At 39.5% G+C, this 15,876-nt stretch overlaps 1 protein-coding gene across 1 annotated transcript; it reads left to right on the forward strand.

Moving 5' to 3' along the window:
• The first annotated feature begins 1,840 nt into the window (after positions 1-1,840).
• On the forward strand, positions 1,841-15,588 carry LOC108666686 (Bardet-Biedl syndrome 4 protein). Its single transcript, XM_018153606.1, has 13 exons — positions 1,841-1,886; positions 3,305-3,395; positions 4,704-4,824; positions 5,672-5,814; positions 6,403-6,515; positions 9,309-9,403; positions 9,715-9,877; positions 10,426-10,579; positions 11,342-11,464; positions 11,897-12,068; positions 12,200-12,405; positions 13,936-14,040; positions 14,972-15,588. Exons 2-13 carry the CDS (start codon positions 3,330-3,332, stop codon positions 15,308-15,310), a joined length of 1,800 nt encoding a protein of 599 aa, XP_018009095.1. The 5' UTR covers positions 1,841-1,886; positions 3,305-3,329; the 3' UTR covers positions 15,311-15,588.
• The last annotated feature ends 288 nt before the right edge of the window (positions 15,589-15,876 follow it).

Raw genomic sequence — 15,876 nt, forward strand, 5'->3', positions numbered from 1 at the left:
TTCTGTTGAATTTTATCCATCAATCAAGGACTGGACTTAGTAGACTAGCTACTAGCTAGGTTATTATTACAACACTTCTCTACTCTTCAACTTCATTACTTTTAGGTAGGTAGAACTTGTTGTTTGTCAAATTGTCTGTCTGCTACAAATCTTATGATCAATAGGCTATTCAACTGTCAACATACTTCTACGTTCTACCTGTCCAATCGATCTGAAATTTTGCACACTTGTGTAAAGTTGGAGACGATGAATGAATCAATTGACAGAATAAAAAAAAATTAAAAATAAATTATATATAAAAATAAAATAAGAATTCGTTGCACATGTATAACATTGGAGAGACCGGCCTCTTAGAAGTGTCTTTAAAAAGTAATTTTGAAACGCATATTATTTTTATGTAAGTATCACTTTTAATAATGAAATGCGGCAATGCGCAGGGGCGCCTGGGGCCCTGGGCCGGCGGCGCAGCCTCCCGCGGGATTTGGGGAAAGAAACATCATTCGATCACTAATAAGGCGTGTCTTGATGCATTTCTCGGAATATTTTAAGGCATCTTTGAAAAAACTATACTTTGGCTAAGAAAGGCAACTGAATTAATTCAATGGTAAATTTTACAGGAGTCCAGCTGACCAGCACTCAGCAGTGTAAAAAAGCTATCTTACAATGGCTTCGACCGATGTTATCATGCTAACATTCAACGGATACGGAGCTATTTGATGGTATCACACTTGTTGCACCAGGATAAATGAAGTCGAGTTTATGATTTTTCAATTGACAGATTTTGATTCAATGTAAATTTTAAATTATATTTACAGAATGCTCATATTTAAACTATTTTTCTTCTACCTAAAGACAATTTCTAGCAGCTTTGAATTTGATAGTAATTGAAAAATTTTATCCGTAAAACATTGGCGCGCCGGTTCTTGGGCAGAAGCTGATAAGATACATGAATGAACTATTTACTAGTTCAACCATGGATAAGATACCCAAGAAATGCCTCTTAATTTATAAATACATTTGGATGGAGCGTAGTAAATGAGTTTTACTAGCATTCCTTGAATTTCGTCTTCATTTACTATACGGTGGGTGAAACGGGTTATTTTCAGACATTTTCTCGGCCGGTCGTGCGTATATTTGTCTTTAAAATTGTCTACGCAAAGATTTTATATATATATATATAATTTTGAAGTACATACTGAGTGAGTCAGCTCACATTGTAAATAAACCCGAGTTCGTTTCCTGTTTATTTTTTCCGTCAATGAGCTCACGGTTCAACCATTAATGAGCTGACTATGCAACTGTAAACATGTGAATTGAACCAAAGTGTAGAACGAGCGGAAGGTTCTAAAGAGTTCGTGCGTCAAGTTTCATTTACCGTAAATATGTTGGAGATATTTCATTGCGGATATTAGCGACTGCGATTCAGAAACCGGCCGCATAAATGTCCGCCAGGTTACGAAATGTCTAATTAATTAAATATTAGGTTAGGTCTTGGATCCTAATTTTCATGTACTAAAACAATTAGGTAGTGCAGTATTGTACACAGAAATGACCGATCGCTGAATTTCCGGAATGCGACTTCCTCCAGTGTTTGGTAGAGGCATTTAATCATTAGGGTTATGTACTCGTAGTTAACCCTCGGGTGTATTCACGGCAACCAAGAATATTCAAGGCAATACACCTCAACTCAAATTGTAACAACTATTGTGACACGCTATGCCTATAAAAGAAGCTTAAACGTTTAAAGTTAAACTACCAGCGTGAAAAGCTTTGGTATAGAAACATGTCCACTGTCCAGGTTGCTTAGCAACTCTAACAAACACCAGTCTTGCCCATGCTTTCCTTCCATTCAGGTTCAGTAACGCCTGTCTAACTTCAAGCTGCTTGTAAGAAAGACATTTTTTAAGAATAACTATTCACAATAAAATTTTAACTATTTTTATCCGTTTGGAGAGTGATGACATAATTTCTACCGCATATTCAAAGTATTGTTGTTGATGTGTGTGACGAAATCTGTTTCAGCGAAGTTTTATTTGCATGCGAACCTCCATAGAACCCCTCTGTCTCCTCGTGATATATTTATTTCTCGTCATGAAATCTTTTTGACTGCAAAAATAATATTGCATCAAATAGACTTCGACAAATCATAAAAAAGCGATTACTTTTCTAAAGTTTCTTGTTCACTTCAAGCCTATCTATAATATCTATTTGAAGAGTTATCAATATGCTTTTCGCGTCGAAGTTAAGATGTACAATTTGGATAATCAACGATATCTCTACCATCCTTCTTTTGAGGCTAGAACTTTTTTTAAATGGTAGTTTATTGCACCATTTTATGCCTGACGCACTTCCTGGGTTCCAAACTAATTTTATTTTTGAGAACATTTTTCGTTGGAGTCTTCCTCTGCATCATCGACGCCATCGTCAAATTTTATCTGTTAATTACACGAACAAAAATCCTCGAATTCGGTTGAGGCTCACGCAAGATGACGGTACATTTATTCTCCGTACATTTTTAATACATACCGCATGTTTTTTGTCTTTTTTTGAGGTTCGGGAAATTATTTCTTCCTGCTTGAATGAATAACCTTTATTGAAAAAGATCCTAACCAATTTAACCAGTTGAGAGAAATGTTAATATATTAATCAAATATAATGTTCATTATAATGAGCTGAAATTGAATTGCATAATTATTTTTTACTTTAGTAAGATTGCCGAATAGGTCATTGTGGCCCCCAGACCAAGAATGAAAAATGTATAAAAACTTAATGATAAGTTTATGTGAAATTGTATGAATGATACATGAAGCTAATAGGAAAATATGCAACAAAAGTACCTAAAATATGTTTACATTTATGAAATTACACAGAAAATTTAGAGTAATAAATATGAGATGTATAAGAAAGAAAATACTCGCCTCCTTTTCGGTAAATGAGCGCAAAATGCACAGGATATGTAATAAAATGCATGGGAAATGTATGAAAAATTGGTAAAAAATTTTTAGCACTGTGTGTGAATTAAGCGAAATTCTTGAGAAAAATGACTAGGAAATGTTAAAATATAACAAACTTTGTATTCCGGGTATAAAAAATGCAAGAAACATGCGTGAATCATTGTTCTTCGTAAGAATTCCTCATGAATTGTGACGAAATCTGTTTCCGTTAGAAGCATTCAAAATGTGACGATGACATCTAAAGAGGCTCCCGAACACTCAAAAAATATTACACGCTCTAAAATATTACTCGGATATTGGTCGTAAACAGAATACAGTTTGATCTTAACACGAGTTATTTTAATATCAAGATGGCGGGCTGTGGTAGCTAATGCAATGAACGACGGTCTTGGGGGCCCAATTGTGTTCCTGCTACCTGACAGATTCGACCCAAACAAGAAGGTGAGTTTTCAACAAATAAATAAATAAAGCTACCATCAGAATAAAGTATAACATAACGGAGATAAATCAGTGCTGTACCGGCATTCCTGTATATTTGCACTTATTTATATTTTGCAGGTTCCATGGACACGCGCAATTCTAACTTGAATATGCTTATTATACGATAATTGACGTTGCAATTAACAAGCAATTCAGGCCTCAGCATTTGCAAAATCTGACAACTTCCTGATAAAATAATTTCAAAGACTTTCAAATGTATAATATATCCTATTGCCTGACTCTGATAAAGTCAGCGACCAACGGAAAATTTGTTCCTTGTGATTAAATTAATTATGTGTAATGATGATTTTTTGTAATTTTGATGGCACTTCAACTCGGCTTTTTGATTAAACCCAAACCTAGACTTGTGCATGACGTGATAATGCATCAATGCCACATGTTAAATCTTAAAGAGGAGGAATATATAACAGAGCTCATAAATGTTACCACGCTTAGCTATGAATAGTTTGTTCTCATGTCTCGCTAGCCTAAAACGGAGGGTTATTTTGAAGACTTCGAAGTTTTTTTAGGTTTTAAATAGTTTTATTTTTTTTGAAGGGGGGGGGACATGAAATACGAAATTTTTCTAACTATTGAGTATTCTTGAAACCTTCGAGTCAACCAAGGAGGGGAAGCTCTACTATACACTATTTCACTCATTAATCGCCAATGATACTCTTAACTTGACGGCTGCGTTGGTAGCCAGAGTCGATTACTGTCAACAGACAAGCGTTATACTTCAGAGATGAATGGTTCTGCTTGAATCTCGAATTGCACGATGAAGAATCTACCAACTTGTGCATTCACTAGTTGTTTAAAATGTTCTTTTGGTATAAATGAAACAAATCTTAACAGTATAAACCCGGGCGGCGTTAGCCGCGTTGCTAGGTTTTAAGGACGAGGGCTAAGCTCGCTAATGGTTATATACTCACATTCAAGTTAATAATGAGTGGTTGTATGATTATTGATTTAATCTTATATTCAGGCCATATTACATTGAATTAATCGGCAACTATTGTGCAAAAAAAAAAGATTATAATAAATGTACATAAAATTATTATGGGTGGCTTTAGGAATATTTTTGGTGGCTGAAGCCCCTCGAAATAGGCCAAATGACGCCACATGTATAAAAAATCTGATTGATAGTTAAAATTAATCTCGGTTTATACAAAATAAGTTCACCGTGGACCAATTGATGCACTTTTGATTCAACAAAAATGCTGAATATACTCTCCGCAAATTTTGATTGTAATTTTAACGACTCGACAGGAAAAAGTGGACCCCGACGCGATGAACCCGCCCTCGGAGCCTGGCGACGCCCCAGTGAACGGCACGGTGCCCTCAGGAGCCACGGCGCCCCTCGTCAGAGCAAAGGGCCGCCCTAAGAAAGGTGCGGCAGGTTGGGTTCAACACTTACAACTCTGAGGCCGTACTTTCCAAAATATACTTACGCAACTCCGCAAATATACTTACGCAAATATACTTACGTTTGCAACTCTGTCAGCCAACAACTGACGTATTTTCAAGCTAAATCAACAAATCATAAATGTGGAATTGGTTGCTACGTTACTTAAGCGAATTCTGATGGACATCCCCTGGTCTGAGTTTCCCTGGTGCATGGTAGTAAGTCATGTGCTAGTTTTTCTTGCACGGCAGGGTTCACAATGCACGTTGTCAGTGATGAAGAGCAATACAACATATAATACGAGACTATCGAGCACACGATTCAGCACAGTGCAGCGCGCTGTCATTATACAATGCAATTCAGCCTACGGTTAGGTACAATGCAACGCACGGTCTAAGCAAGCATCACACCCTTAACAGCCGAGTTTTTTTTAATTCTCCAACACACTTAGTGCCCGTACAGCACACTATATATACACCTGTAGCACAATGTGCTCTTGCAGATCACTGTTCTCTTCAGAACGTAATATCCCCCATGATAACGGGAATCTAGAGTTCGTTTAGGGACTCAAAATTTCGATCACGCTGAAACACCACCCTCGACGGCTGGTATTTGCCGCCCACATGCGGCATCAAGAAATGAACCGAGTTAACCAAGGCTCAAACCCACGTAGAATTAAACAATGTTTCATTAAATCAACGTTTAGTAAATGTTGCTTCACAGAATCATCGTTAATTAAACGTTATTTCAACGCCATTTGCCTGCTGGGTGGGTACTAGTGATATTGAACCCCAGCAACACACTTGACGCGTCTCTCACCTTCACTACGCAGCCCCGGAGCTGGGGAGCGTAGACCGACGTAACTGGCTGGTCCACCTACACTACGTGCGATGCGAGTACGACGACTGCCTCAGGCTGACGAAGGAGCTGCTTGCCGAGACTCGCGGCATGTGCGAGTACGCCAATTATGTGCAGGTAATGAATGTACGAGTTGTACTTACTTGGCAATACAAAAGTTACGTCCGTTCATAGTTCTTGCTTGATAATACGAAAACTATTCTGTTTCATGTCCGGAAACAATGACGACTGGATTTTTTGCACCGTATTCATGGTTAATCAATAAATATTATACTGATAATGAAATGAAATTTGGCTGGATAGGAATGTGGTAGTGCAAGGAGAAGCTTCCAGAATTTTCTCCTTGTATTCTAGCACGTCTATCATGCATCGACAGCATTGGTTAGCGTTGGGGTTTGTAGCGAGTGGACTTTTTGACATCTTCATTGCCTGCGTGCAGTTTACTAATATATAAGTGCAGAATTTCACATTTTAAATAAACATGATAGAGCCTGGTCAGTTACCGCCACGTTTGTTGCTAAAACTTTTGTTATTTTCTCAGGCATAAAACGTCTACGCTTCATTGAAATACGTAGGCTTCAAATAGGCTTGAGGCCAAGTACAAAATTATTGTTTGTCATTCATAAATCCGAAGCAAAATCAAATTTCAATGTGATGGAGTGTGATCCATTTTTTTACTAAACCAGAAGCATGTTACACCGACAGGCCTTGATCCTTCGTCATCAAGGCAAAATACACGAGTCCCTGGAGCTGTTCCAGCTTTGCAACGTCCTCAACCCGAAGAGCGTGCAGAACCTAAAGCAAATGGCGAGATCGTTGTAAGTATATGTTATTGGATACAATAAAATCGTGCATAATTTGCCAATATGAAGCAGTAATATCATCGACCCATTGGCGCGTACGTTGAACGACCTGTTGTTCACCTTTGGCATGGTTTGCCGCGTGACCTTGCCGAAGCTTGCCATGAACAGATTGTTAGACGTTGTCATCACGCGTGCTGATCGCCAAATTCGGACAGTCGACATCATCGAGATCGTAATATCCGACCATCGACTACTACAGTGGAAGTTGCCATGTGTGCGTCATGTGCCAGTGTACAAAATCTACCAGTCGTTCGTGGCACGGTCTCGACGGCGATGTCTTACGCGAAAAACTGCAGTCGTCCCGACTATATATATGTCGGCCTAACTCATTTTTGGCACTATCAATCTACGACCAAGTGCAACTCTACAATACCGAGCTGACCTGTGCACTTGGTGACGTCATTCTTGCACGCACAATTCTAGTACCCCAACGAGTCTCCAATCCATGGCTTGACGATGAATGTCGGGTCTTGAAGCGAGGGGTTCAACTGCTCCAGCGGGCTGTCTACCGGACGAACGACGCGGCAATCCTGCTGCTGCACCGAGCGATGTTGTGGCCTCCACCTGCTGATGTTGTGGCCTCCACCTAGCGAGATACACGGCGCAATTATGTCGAACTTCTTCGATCTAAAAGAAATTCATTTTGGCACCAGAGAGTCGAAGCGCCACGTAGCGACCCTCGAGCGCTGTGGCGTTCGCTGGATAAACTTATAGGAAGCGGTCATACAGAGTCTTCGGGTAACGTAAGCGTGAAGGAATTTCATGCAATTTTTTAAAACAAATTCTCTGCTATGCGAGCGTCGTCAGCTGATGCTCCGTTGGCAATATTTTTGCCGTGCCTGTTCGACTGCGTGCTCCAAGAATTCAGTTGAGTCACAGCTGACGATGTCATCGCTGCAGTGCGCGCGCTCAGTGTGCCAGCGATCCGTTGCCGACGTCTTTACTTAAAGGGAATGTTGTAACCCAAGCACCTTTTCTGGTCGAACTTTTTAACCGCTGCCTCACTGACGGTTTTGTCCCAGAAAACTTCAAATCAGCTTACATTACGCCTCTATGGAAAAAAATTCCTTAATGCTTCTGATCCTAAATCATATTGACCCATCTCCAACCTGACAATTTCGTTGAAACTCGTGGAAAGCATTGTGGCCCGACAGCTCAATAACCATCTACAGCAGTCCACTCTCATGCTTCGCTTCCAGTCTGCATACCGTCATCTCCATTCGACGGATTGACACGGTCGACCACGCCACTTTGTTGCGTCGACTTGACGCATCATTCGGCCTGCGTGGCACATTGCTGCGGTGGTTCGAGTCCTATCTCAGGAATAGTTTCAGTGCGTTCGACGCGGGAACTCTTTTTCTACGCCATCGTTGGTCACTTGCGGCGTACCTCAGAGAGATCAGTCCTCGGCCCGATCCTCTTTCTGTTCTATACTGTCGACGTGTTGCACATAATTGATTCACATAGTTTGAATCCGCATATGTTCCCCGACAACACCCATATGTATGATTACTGTGCGTCGGCTGACGCTGCAGCATCGCAAGACTTGATGGTTGTCTGCGTAGAAGCAGTCTCAGACTGGATACACTCCAACCGGCTCCAGCTCACTGAATAAAAAAAACGACTTTATTTGATTTGCGACTGCTTTTTATCAGCACCAGCTCTGTTTCCAGCATCGACATCAGCTCCGCGCATCCGGCCAACCCTCTTCTCGTGGGCAACGAGTTCGTCATGTCGGCGTCTGCGGTTTGAAACCTTGGCACTCTTCTGAACTCGAAACTTTCTATGAATAATCATATTGCCTAAGTCAAACCGCTTGTTTTGGGACTCTGCGACGAATACGTAGCGTCAGTCCTAGAGGCCCTCGTGGTGGCGCTCGTTATGATCAGATAGGACAATGGTAATGCCACCCTCTATGGACTTCCGATTACGGCACTTAATAAAGTGCAATCCGTGATGAACGCTGCTGCGAGACTTGGGTGCAAAAAGCGAAAATTTGGTCGCGACCTTCATTGGCTGCGCATGCAACAGCGCACGCAGTTCAAGGTCTCTGTTCTGACGTTCCGATGCCTTTACGGTCTGGCGCCTCCTTATCTCACGAAATGTCTGCATCGCGTATCAGATCTGCCTTCTAGAAGACGACTGTGTTCGTCATAAACAGCGGACTTCGTCTTTCCATTTGCACGTCTATATACCGTCGGCGACAGAGCGTTCCCGGTACCGCCGCCAGAACCTGGAATAGTCTACCGGCTTTCGTAACATTGGCTTCTTCGTTGCAGGTGTTTCGTCTCCGTCCAAAAACGGAACTCTATCGCAGAGCCTATGAATCAAGTGCTTGGTCATTTATATCCGTTCTCACATTTTCTAATGTCTAAATATTTTTCGCTTGCTATTAAACTTGAATACAACGTGCCCTCGAAATTCGCTTGAACTAGACGCCACGATAACTGCTTTGTAGAATAATAATAATGTGACATGTTTTGATGTTCATTTATCTTGTGTTGTTAAGTTGACTAATGATATAAGTACTTATATTCGAACATATATGGCTAGTTCATGATTGAATTCCTTGAATGTCCTCAGGCAGCTCTACCTTCCGAAATAACAAATTCATTCAACGAAGTGACTTTAAGTATCCCATTTGAGATTATTCTAGATTATATTTAATTCTTGTCCACTTAAGCGGACCAACACATTTATGAAGGCTAATCAGATTTCAACGTGATTAACGTAGAAAAATCTATCCAGATTTCTTTTGGGACGACACAGCAGAGCCATTGAAGCTTACAAGCAAGCAGGGAACAATAGCGAAAAACCTGACTGGGAGATTAATTACAATCTTGGTAAGTCTATTCTTACAGGAAGAATTAAATTAAAATAAAAGGATCAGTTCTCCTAATGAGGTTTGAATTTCACCACACTTTCGTTTCTCTGTGACTATTATTGCCGCTGAAATGTTCTCCTACTTAAATGGAAGTAATCTCTCATTATCGAAATGACATTCTGCAGGCATTTGTAATCAGCGCATTCCTCCTAATGATGTTTGAAATTAAAAAAAAAACATAATTTCGTGTATCTGTACCTTTTATTGCCACTGAAATTTTCTTCTTCTTAAATCAAGACAAACTCTTATTAAAGCAACGCCATTTGACAGGCATTTGTTACCAGCGCACGGGTCAGCTTGAGGCGGCGAAGCAGGAGCTGCAGCAGGCGCTACAACTGCACCGCCACCACGAGGTCTTCAAAGCCCTCGCCAGCGTCTACCTGCAGCAGAGTGACGTGACCGCCGCCGTGTCCACCTACCGAGCCGCCATCGAGTGAGGTCTATTAGTCTTAAAAATTTGAGTGACCAGTACTTGTCATGGTCGGGATTGTCGAGCTGGTATAAATAATTATACTGTTTCATACCTGTAAATGTCTTTCAGACCTGTAAATGTCTGTAAAAATCTTTCCTGCATAGCATAAATAGAATACCCGTGAAATTTTTGATGAGAATAAATATTTTTTTATTATTATCATTTTAAACAAACTACATAGAGGACTCAGCCTAGTTGCTCCTCAGTTTCATTTGTTACTAAGCTTCCACTTGTCGTTAATAGAAAGCGAAACTCCAAAGCTTTCCAAATACTTCTAAAAATATCCTACAAACAAAAATATTACTCGAATTTGCAAATAATAACGAAAATTGATAAAATGAAAGCAAAATCCTCGTACAGATTTCTAAAGTTCAGTACAAGTACGACGTGATAAATGACACTCATCAGAGTGTAATTTCTCAGAGTATCACTGTATACTTACAACTTTACTTTGTACTCACTTTAATAATACTAAGAACTTCAAGATTGAAGTAATTTGCGTTGTGCAGGCAGTTCCCAGAGAACAGCGACCTGCACAGCAGCTTGGGGAGGCTGCTCCTGCAGACTGGCAGGTCACAGCAGGCCTTCGAACAGCTTGGTGCCGCCCTCACCTTCAACCCCAACCACAGTCCATCCCTGCTCGCTATTGGGGCAATGATGCAGGTATAAAGTATCATTTTATATTAATTAAAAATATCTATCTTATGATTATTTAATGGGATAAACACGTCATTTCCCGAGCAACGTTGGGCTAGCCTGTTAATGTGTAATGCAATTTACTAATTGAAATTTAAGGCTTGATGTTCCTTTACGTACATTGAAAATCCGTACATGGACAATCCACTTAAAAGTGATAAGGAATTTCTGATCAGAAAAGATGGCAAGAGAGCCGCATCTCTGACTACGATGCAAGACTACATCGTCAAGTTCAATAGGCGCGCCTCTTATTTATAATTAGCAAATAACAGAAAATAGAAGCGTTGCAACCAAAATGAAATTTTCGTAGTAGAAGCGATTGCTGTTGTGTCATTGTGACATAGACTTGTGCTTTATCGCAGTTATGAAAGAGTATAAAAGAAGACAGAGTTGCGCAGTGCATGGGAATTTTCTTTTTGCTGATACCAATATATTCTATGTCGATTCCCAAACTGTTTTTATTAAATGAAATCAAAGTCCGTTTCTATTTAAATGCTTTAAGTCGCAAATGGAACGGATGTTATGATGATTTTTCATTTTCCATCGTCTTATAAAATATATTAAATGTCTATCCGGACTCCCTTGTATGATGTGTGCAAGTTAATTCCTATAACTCATCAATATTTTATTATTTATTTGACTGCAATAAATCCATTTAACGGCCTCATGCACTTTAAAAAGTTGTATTGTTATCAGTAATATTACAACCTCGTACTTTCTTACTTGCAGAGCCACCAAGACTATGACGTCGCGCTCTCTAAGTATCGTATCGCCGCCCAAACCATCCCTGAGAGCCCCGCACTCTGGAACAACATTGCCATGTGCTTCTTTGGCAAGAAAAAATATGTTGCCGTAAGGAATACAGCTCGCGCATCTTTCCAAATATACGAAAGCACATGAATTCGAAACATTTTAAATTCAGAAATAGTTTCCGTGCATCTTCCGTACAAACGGTTTCTTACTTTTGACCTAAGGGAATGTTTGATGGGATCGGTACGCAAATGTCAAATCTTTGGACGCAATTTCATGAGATGAAAAGAAAACTTATTCTTCTCGATATTCTCTCGAAGTTCTCTCTATATTCTTGACGGCATTGAATACTTTAAGTAACATTCGCAATGGAATTAATGAACGCGATAAAATATCAATCATTCGCTCATAATTGCACGATATTTCAAGTTTTCTTAGATGATTGTCGACTTGAAATGAAAGTGAATATGTGCTGAACTCCTGGAATTACTAAAGATTAATAAAAAGTTTTGAAAATACCTCATCTCTCAACAGGCGATCAGTTGTTTGAAACGAGCAAACTACTTAGCTCCCTTCGAGTGGCGCGTCCTCTACAACCTAGGACTCGTGCACCTCACCATGCAACAGACGACCTCGGCGTTCCATTTTCTGTCAGCCGCCGTAAACTTGAAGCCTACCAAGGGCCAAATTTTCATGCTTTTAGCGGGTAATAAAGCTATTTTTCCTGATGCGATCCATGTGCCAGATTGTCATTTTTGCCATTAAATAGAATTTCTTGCTTTACCGCACACTTACATGTATGTCTACGTCACCTTAATCATTCCTTTATTGTTCCAGTGACTTTAAGTCAGTTAGAGGATGAATCGAACGCCCGGCTGGCTTACAAGCAGGCCGTCACTCTGGAGACCAAAGACCCAAGCGTGTGCCTGAACTTTGCTACGTTCCTCGTACGTCAGGGCGACCGAGCCGAGGCACTCAAGATGTTCTCGCAGTTCGAGGCCCGCGTCGTGAAATTGCGACAGAACACGGAACTCGACTCCCAGGTCGGATTAAATATTTTTAGTACAATTAAATTGCATAAAATATTAGTTTATTATATTCTGTATTCTATTGCATGAAATACTTTACCTCAAGATGCGATTACAATGAAATTAAATTGCATAAAATATTAGTCATTGACATTCGATTGCATGAAATACTTTGCATCGACATGCGATGGTATTAAATACCTTGCATCGCTAATGACTAAAGTAAAAATACGATATTCTGAATTAATAAATAAATTAATTTTATTTCTAATGTGGAATGTAGTCTAGTTGATATATGAATTTTTCGCGAATGGGATAACTATTATTCCATTTAATAGCAATTCATATTCTATTGTAGATTCCGTATAAATACGATCCCATGCTAATAAAATTCGATTTAGATCATTTTTCATGTAATTCCATGCTCTTCCATGCATGTAATTATCTCGTATGTTACGGCAAGGTCAACAAAGCAAGGCTTTGAGTGAATGCTCTGGCCCATTATTTCCATCATTTTTTTGCGTGCGACTTATTGCGCACTGTAATTTAAAAGCGTTTTCTAGTCCAAATTCAGTTCACACGTTACCAGACATATTATTTTGAATCACATCAACTTAAGATTATATGTTTAATAAACCTATATTTAACTCACCAAGAGTATAAATACTTCATTGTCAAGGGAATGGGTGAGGAAATATTCATGAGAAATATTTTGCACTTGCGTTTTATTTGCATAATATTCTTTCCGCGCATGCTTCTCTGTACAATGTCACTTTCAAAGCGGTTTTTATGACAAAATTAACACAAAATTGCGCGGTTTCAACGAGATACGGAGTCCCGACAAACTCTTTGAATGTCCTAATTTGTTTCGCCAATTTATTTCATCAATGAGTCACCTAATGAAGAAAAGACTCGTACTGCCCTCTGTGAATGTATACAAGTGGCGATAGCGTTCACATATAAAGCTATTAATTCGCCTCATGGTTTGCAGTTCCGATGGAATTTTAAAAAATAAATTTGCGAAGAATCAATTTTTCTCATTAAACCGTTTCCTTTAGGTGATCTTCGGTGCTGCGTATAAATTTATTGCAAAATATCGTTATATTTTGGCGTCCAATTCACAATTTTGTGTAGAAATTTCCATCAAGTGTGAGCTGAACAAGTGTTCGTTGCAACAGATTTGCATATAACTATCGACGGCATTGTGTTCTTTTTCTCATTGATTTAAAATGCGCAGTTGAACAATATCAACGATGCCTCAAATGAGGTTCACTATGATAAATACTTTTTTTGTTTGTGTCAACAAAGTAAAAGAAATGAGGTGCTAATATTTTAAACTATAAAATTTTTGCGATGTAGATTGAAAGCTTACATAAAGTGTCAAATTTTTATTTATTTCTGTTTGAGTATTCCCAATTTTGCACTTAATTCTTGCAGATCGCCCTATCTTATACGTATATGTTCGATCGTATTCAAACTATATCTTCGGTGTCTATTTTTGTATTTTCAACTGTATGCTATTAAAGAATATTGACCTTTCTATAGGTGCTGGAAGCTGGACGGCGGCTGGCCCAGGAGCTGGGCCAGGACGGGTCTAGCCTCGTCCAGAAGCCTGGTCGCCCGTCACAACCTGTCGTGGAACCTACAAAAGTACGTATTGTGTTTACGTGCACGTGCCTACGTATAATCATCTAGCCTTTATTAGTATTAGATGACATAGTTAGTTTGTTTAAACTAAGGCGGTTAAAGACCATATAATTCTTTGATTTATATTTTCATGGTCGGATAATTCTTCCGATGACGTTGGTTGATCAAAATGTCGCAGTCGAAACGTCGTTAATAAATTATAATTACTTCCTTAAACCTACATATTTATCAATCAACGTCATCGGAAGAATTGTTCGACCCTAAAAATTTAGGTCAGTGAATTCTATCGTCATTAACCGCCCTATAGTTTATCGAGCCTTTGTGTACGTGTCGTGCTCATGTGCACGTATTGTACCTATTGGTAAAATTTATTATCAAGAGCGAGTCTGCAGTTGCAGAAACCAAGTGTTCCAAAAGCTTCACCTGCTTGATGTTAATATTGTATATTCGAAACTTCGCATTCCATTAAAAATTCGTCCGGTAACCTGATTTTTGATCTTCCAACGCCAGCAAGAAATTTTGTTCGGCTCATTGAAAAAAAAATCAAAAGCTTGTTCGTACCTAAAAGATTGTTCGTACCATAAGTTTCGTACCTATGTGCACGTATCCTGCATATGAGTACGTATCGACTTATGCGTATTGTGTATACGTCGCGTGCTGTGTATGAGAATGAAGGTCCAAACATGAATTTGTTTTCACTATAGCGGGAAATTTCGTAAGCGAATTCGTGTCCATTTTCGCTTTGCTGTCCACAATATTTCGCATACTACGCAGCTCAATCAAATTAGTTGGGACTTTAAACGTCCTAATTTCCATCATGGCTTCTCTAAACAAAGTTCGCTATATGTATCCCGTATTTTCAATTTACCGTTTATTCTCGGCAACATGGCATGCTGTGAAGTATTTCAATTAGAGAACACCGAATATTGTGCAGGATGAATCTGTCGCCGACACGTCAAGCCCCGCGGCGCCTGGGGAAGAGGAGGCCAAACCTGCGGACCCACCAGGTCTTCTAGCCCCACCTCCCCGTACGGACCTAGAAGAACACGACGCCCCAGAGGACGGGGAAGACGATGAGGCGGGGGAGCTGCTTACAACGGAGACTACGCAGCTGGCCAACGACGAGGGCCAAGGCGAGGAGGAGGAGGAGGGGTTACAGGAACCTAGTATTGCTGTGCCAGTTACGCACCAACCAAACAATAACGATGAAGAGGATGATGACATAGCAGAAGATGATGGAGATGGTCCTTCCATTGAAGAAGATGTGGTTTGAGTTATTAAATATATAGTGCATTATTTTTTGGATGAATATTTTTTATAGAGTTCGCAGATTGTTAACAAACTTTATCTTTTATTCACCCATGTCAGGTAAAATTAATTTAATTTTTGGTTGTCTTCAAAGGGTGCTTAATTGCATTCAATTCAAAATTCAAAGTCTATAAATTTACTTCCTTAAATTTAGTGTACCCACATATACGTGCAAATAGTGCCTCGCTATTTGGACAATTAAGTTACGCTCATTTCTCGTATACCAATAAATTTGATGACGTTTACATGCTTTTTTACACGAGTTTGAAGACTCCAGGAAGGCTATGATAGTATCTGCGATACAATACACATTGCCCGAAAACTGACTTTACAATTAACTTGAAGTGCGTTAATAATTTATACTCGTATCCATGCCTCGGGATTCCGCTAACAGAACTTCGTACCAGTGCCGTTCGGAGAAAAAATTAATATAAATTACTACATTGTTTCGGTTATTGTTGGATGATTTTTTTTCCATCGTCAACAAGTTGGTTGTGAGGTTCAAATGAAGAAAATGAGGAAAAAGCTACA

This window comes from Hyalella azteca, unplaced genomic scaffold, assembly GCF_000764305.2.
Source record: "Hyalella azteca isolate HAZT.00-mixed unplaced genomic scaffold, Hazt_2.0.2 contig11738, whole genome shotgun sequence".
In the NCBI taxonomy this organism is placed as follows: Eukaryota; Metazoa; Arthropoda; class Malacostraca; order Amphipoda; family Hyalellidae; genus Hyalella; species Hyalella azteca.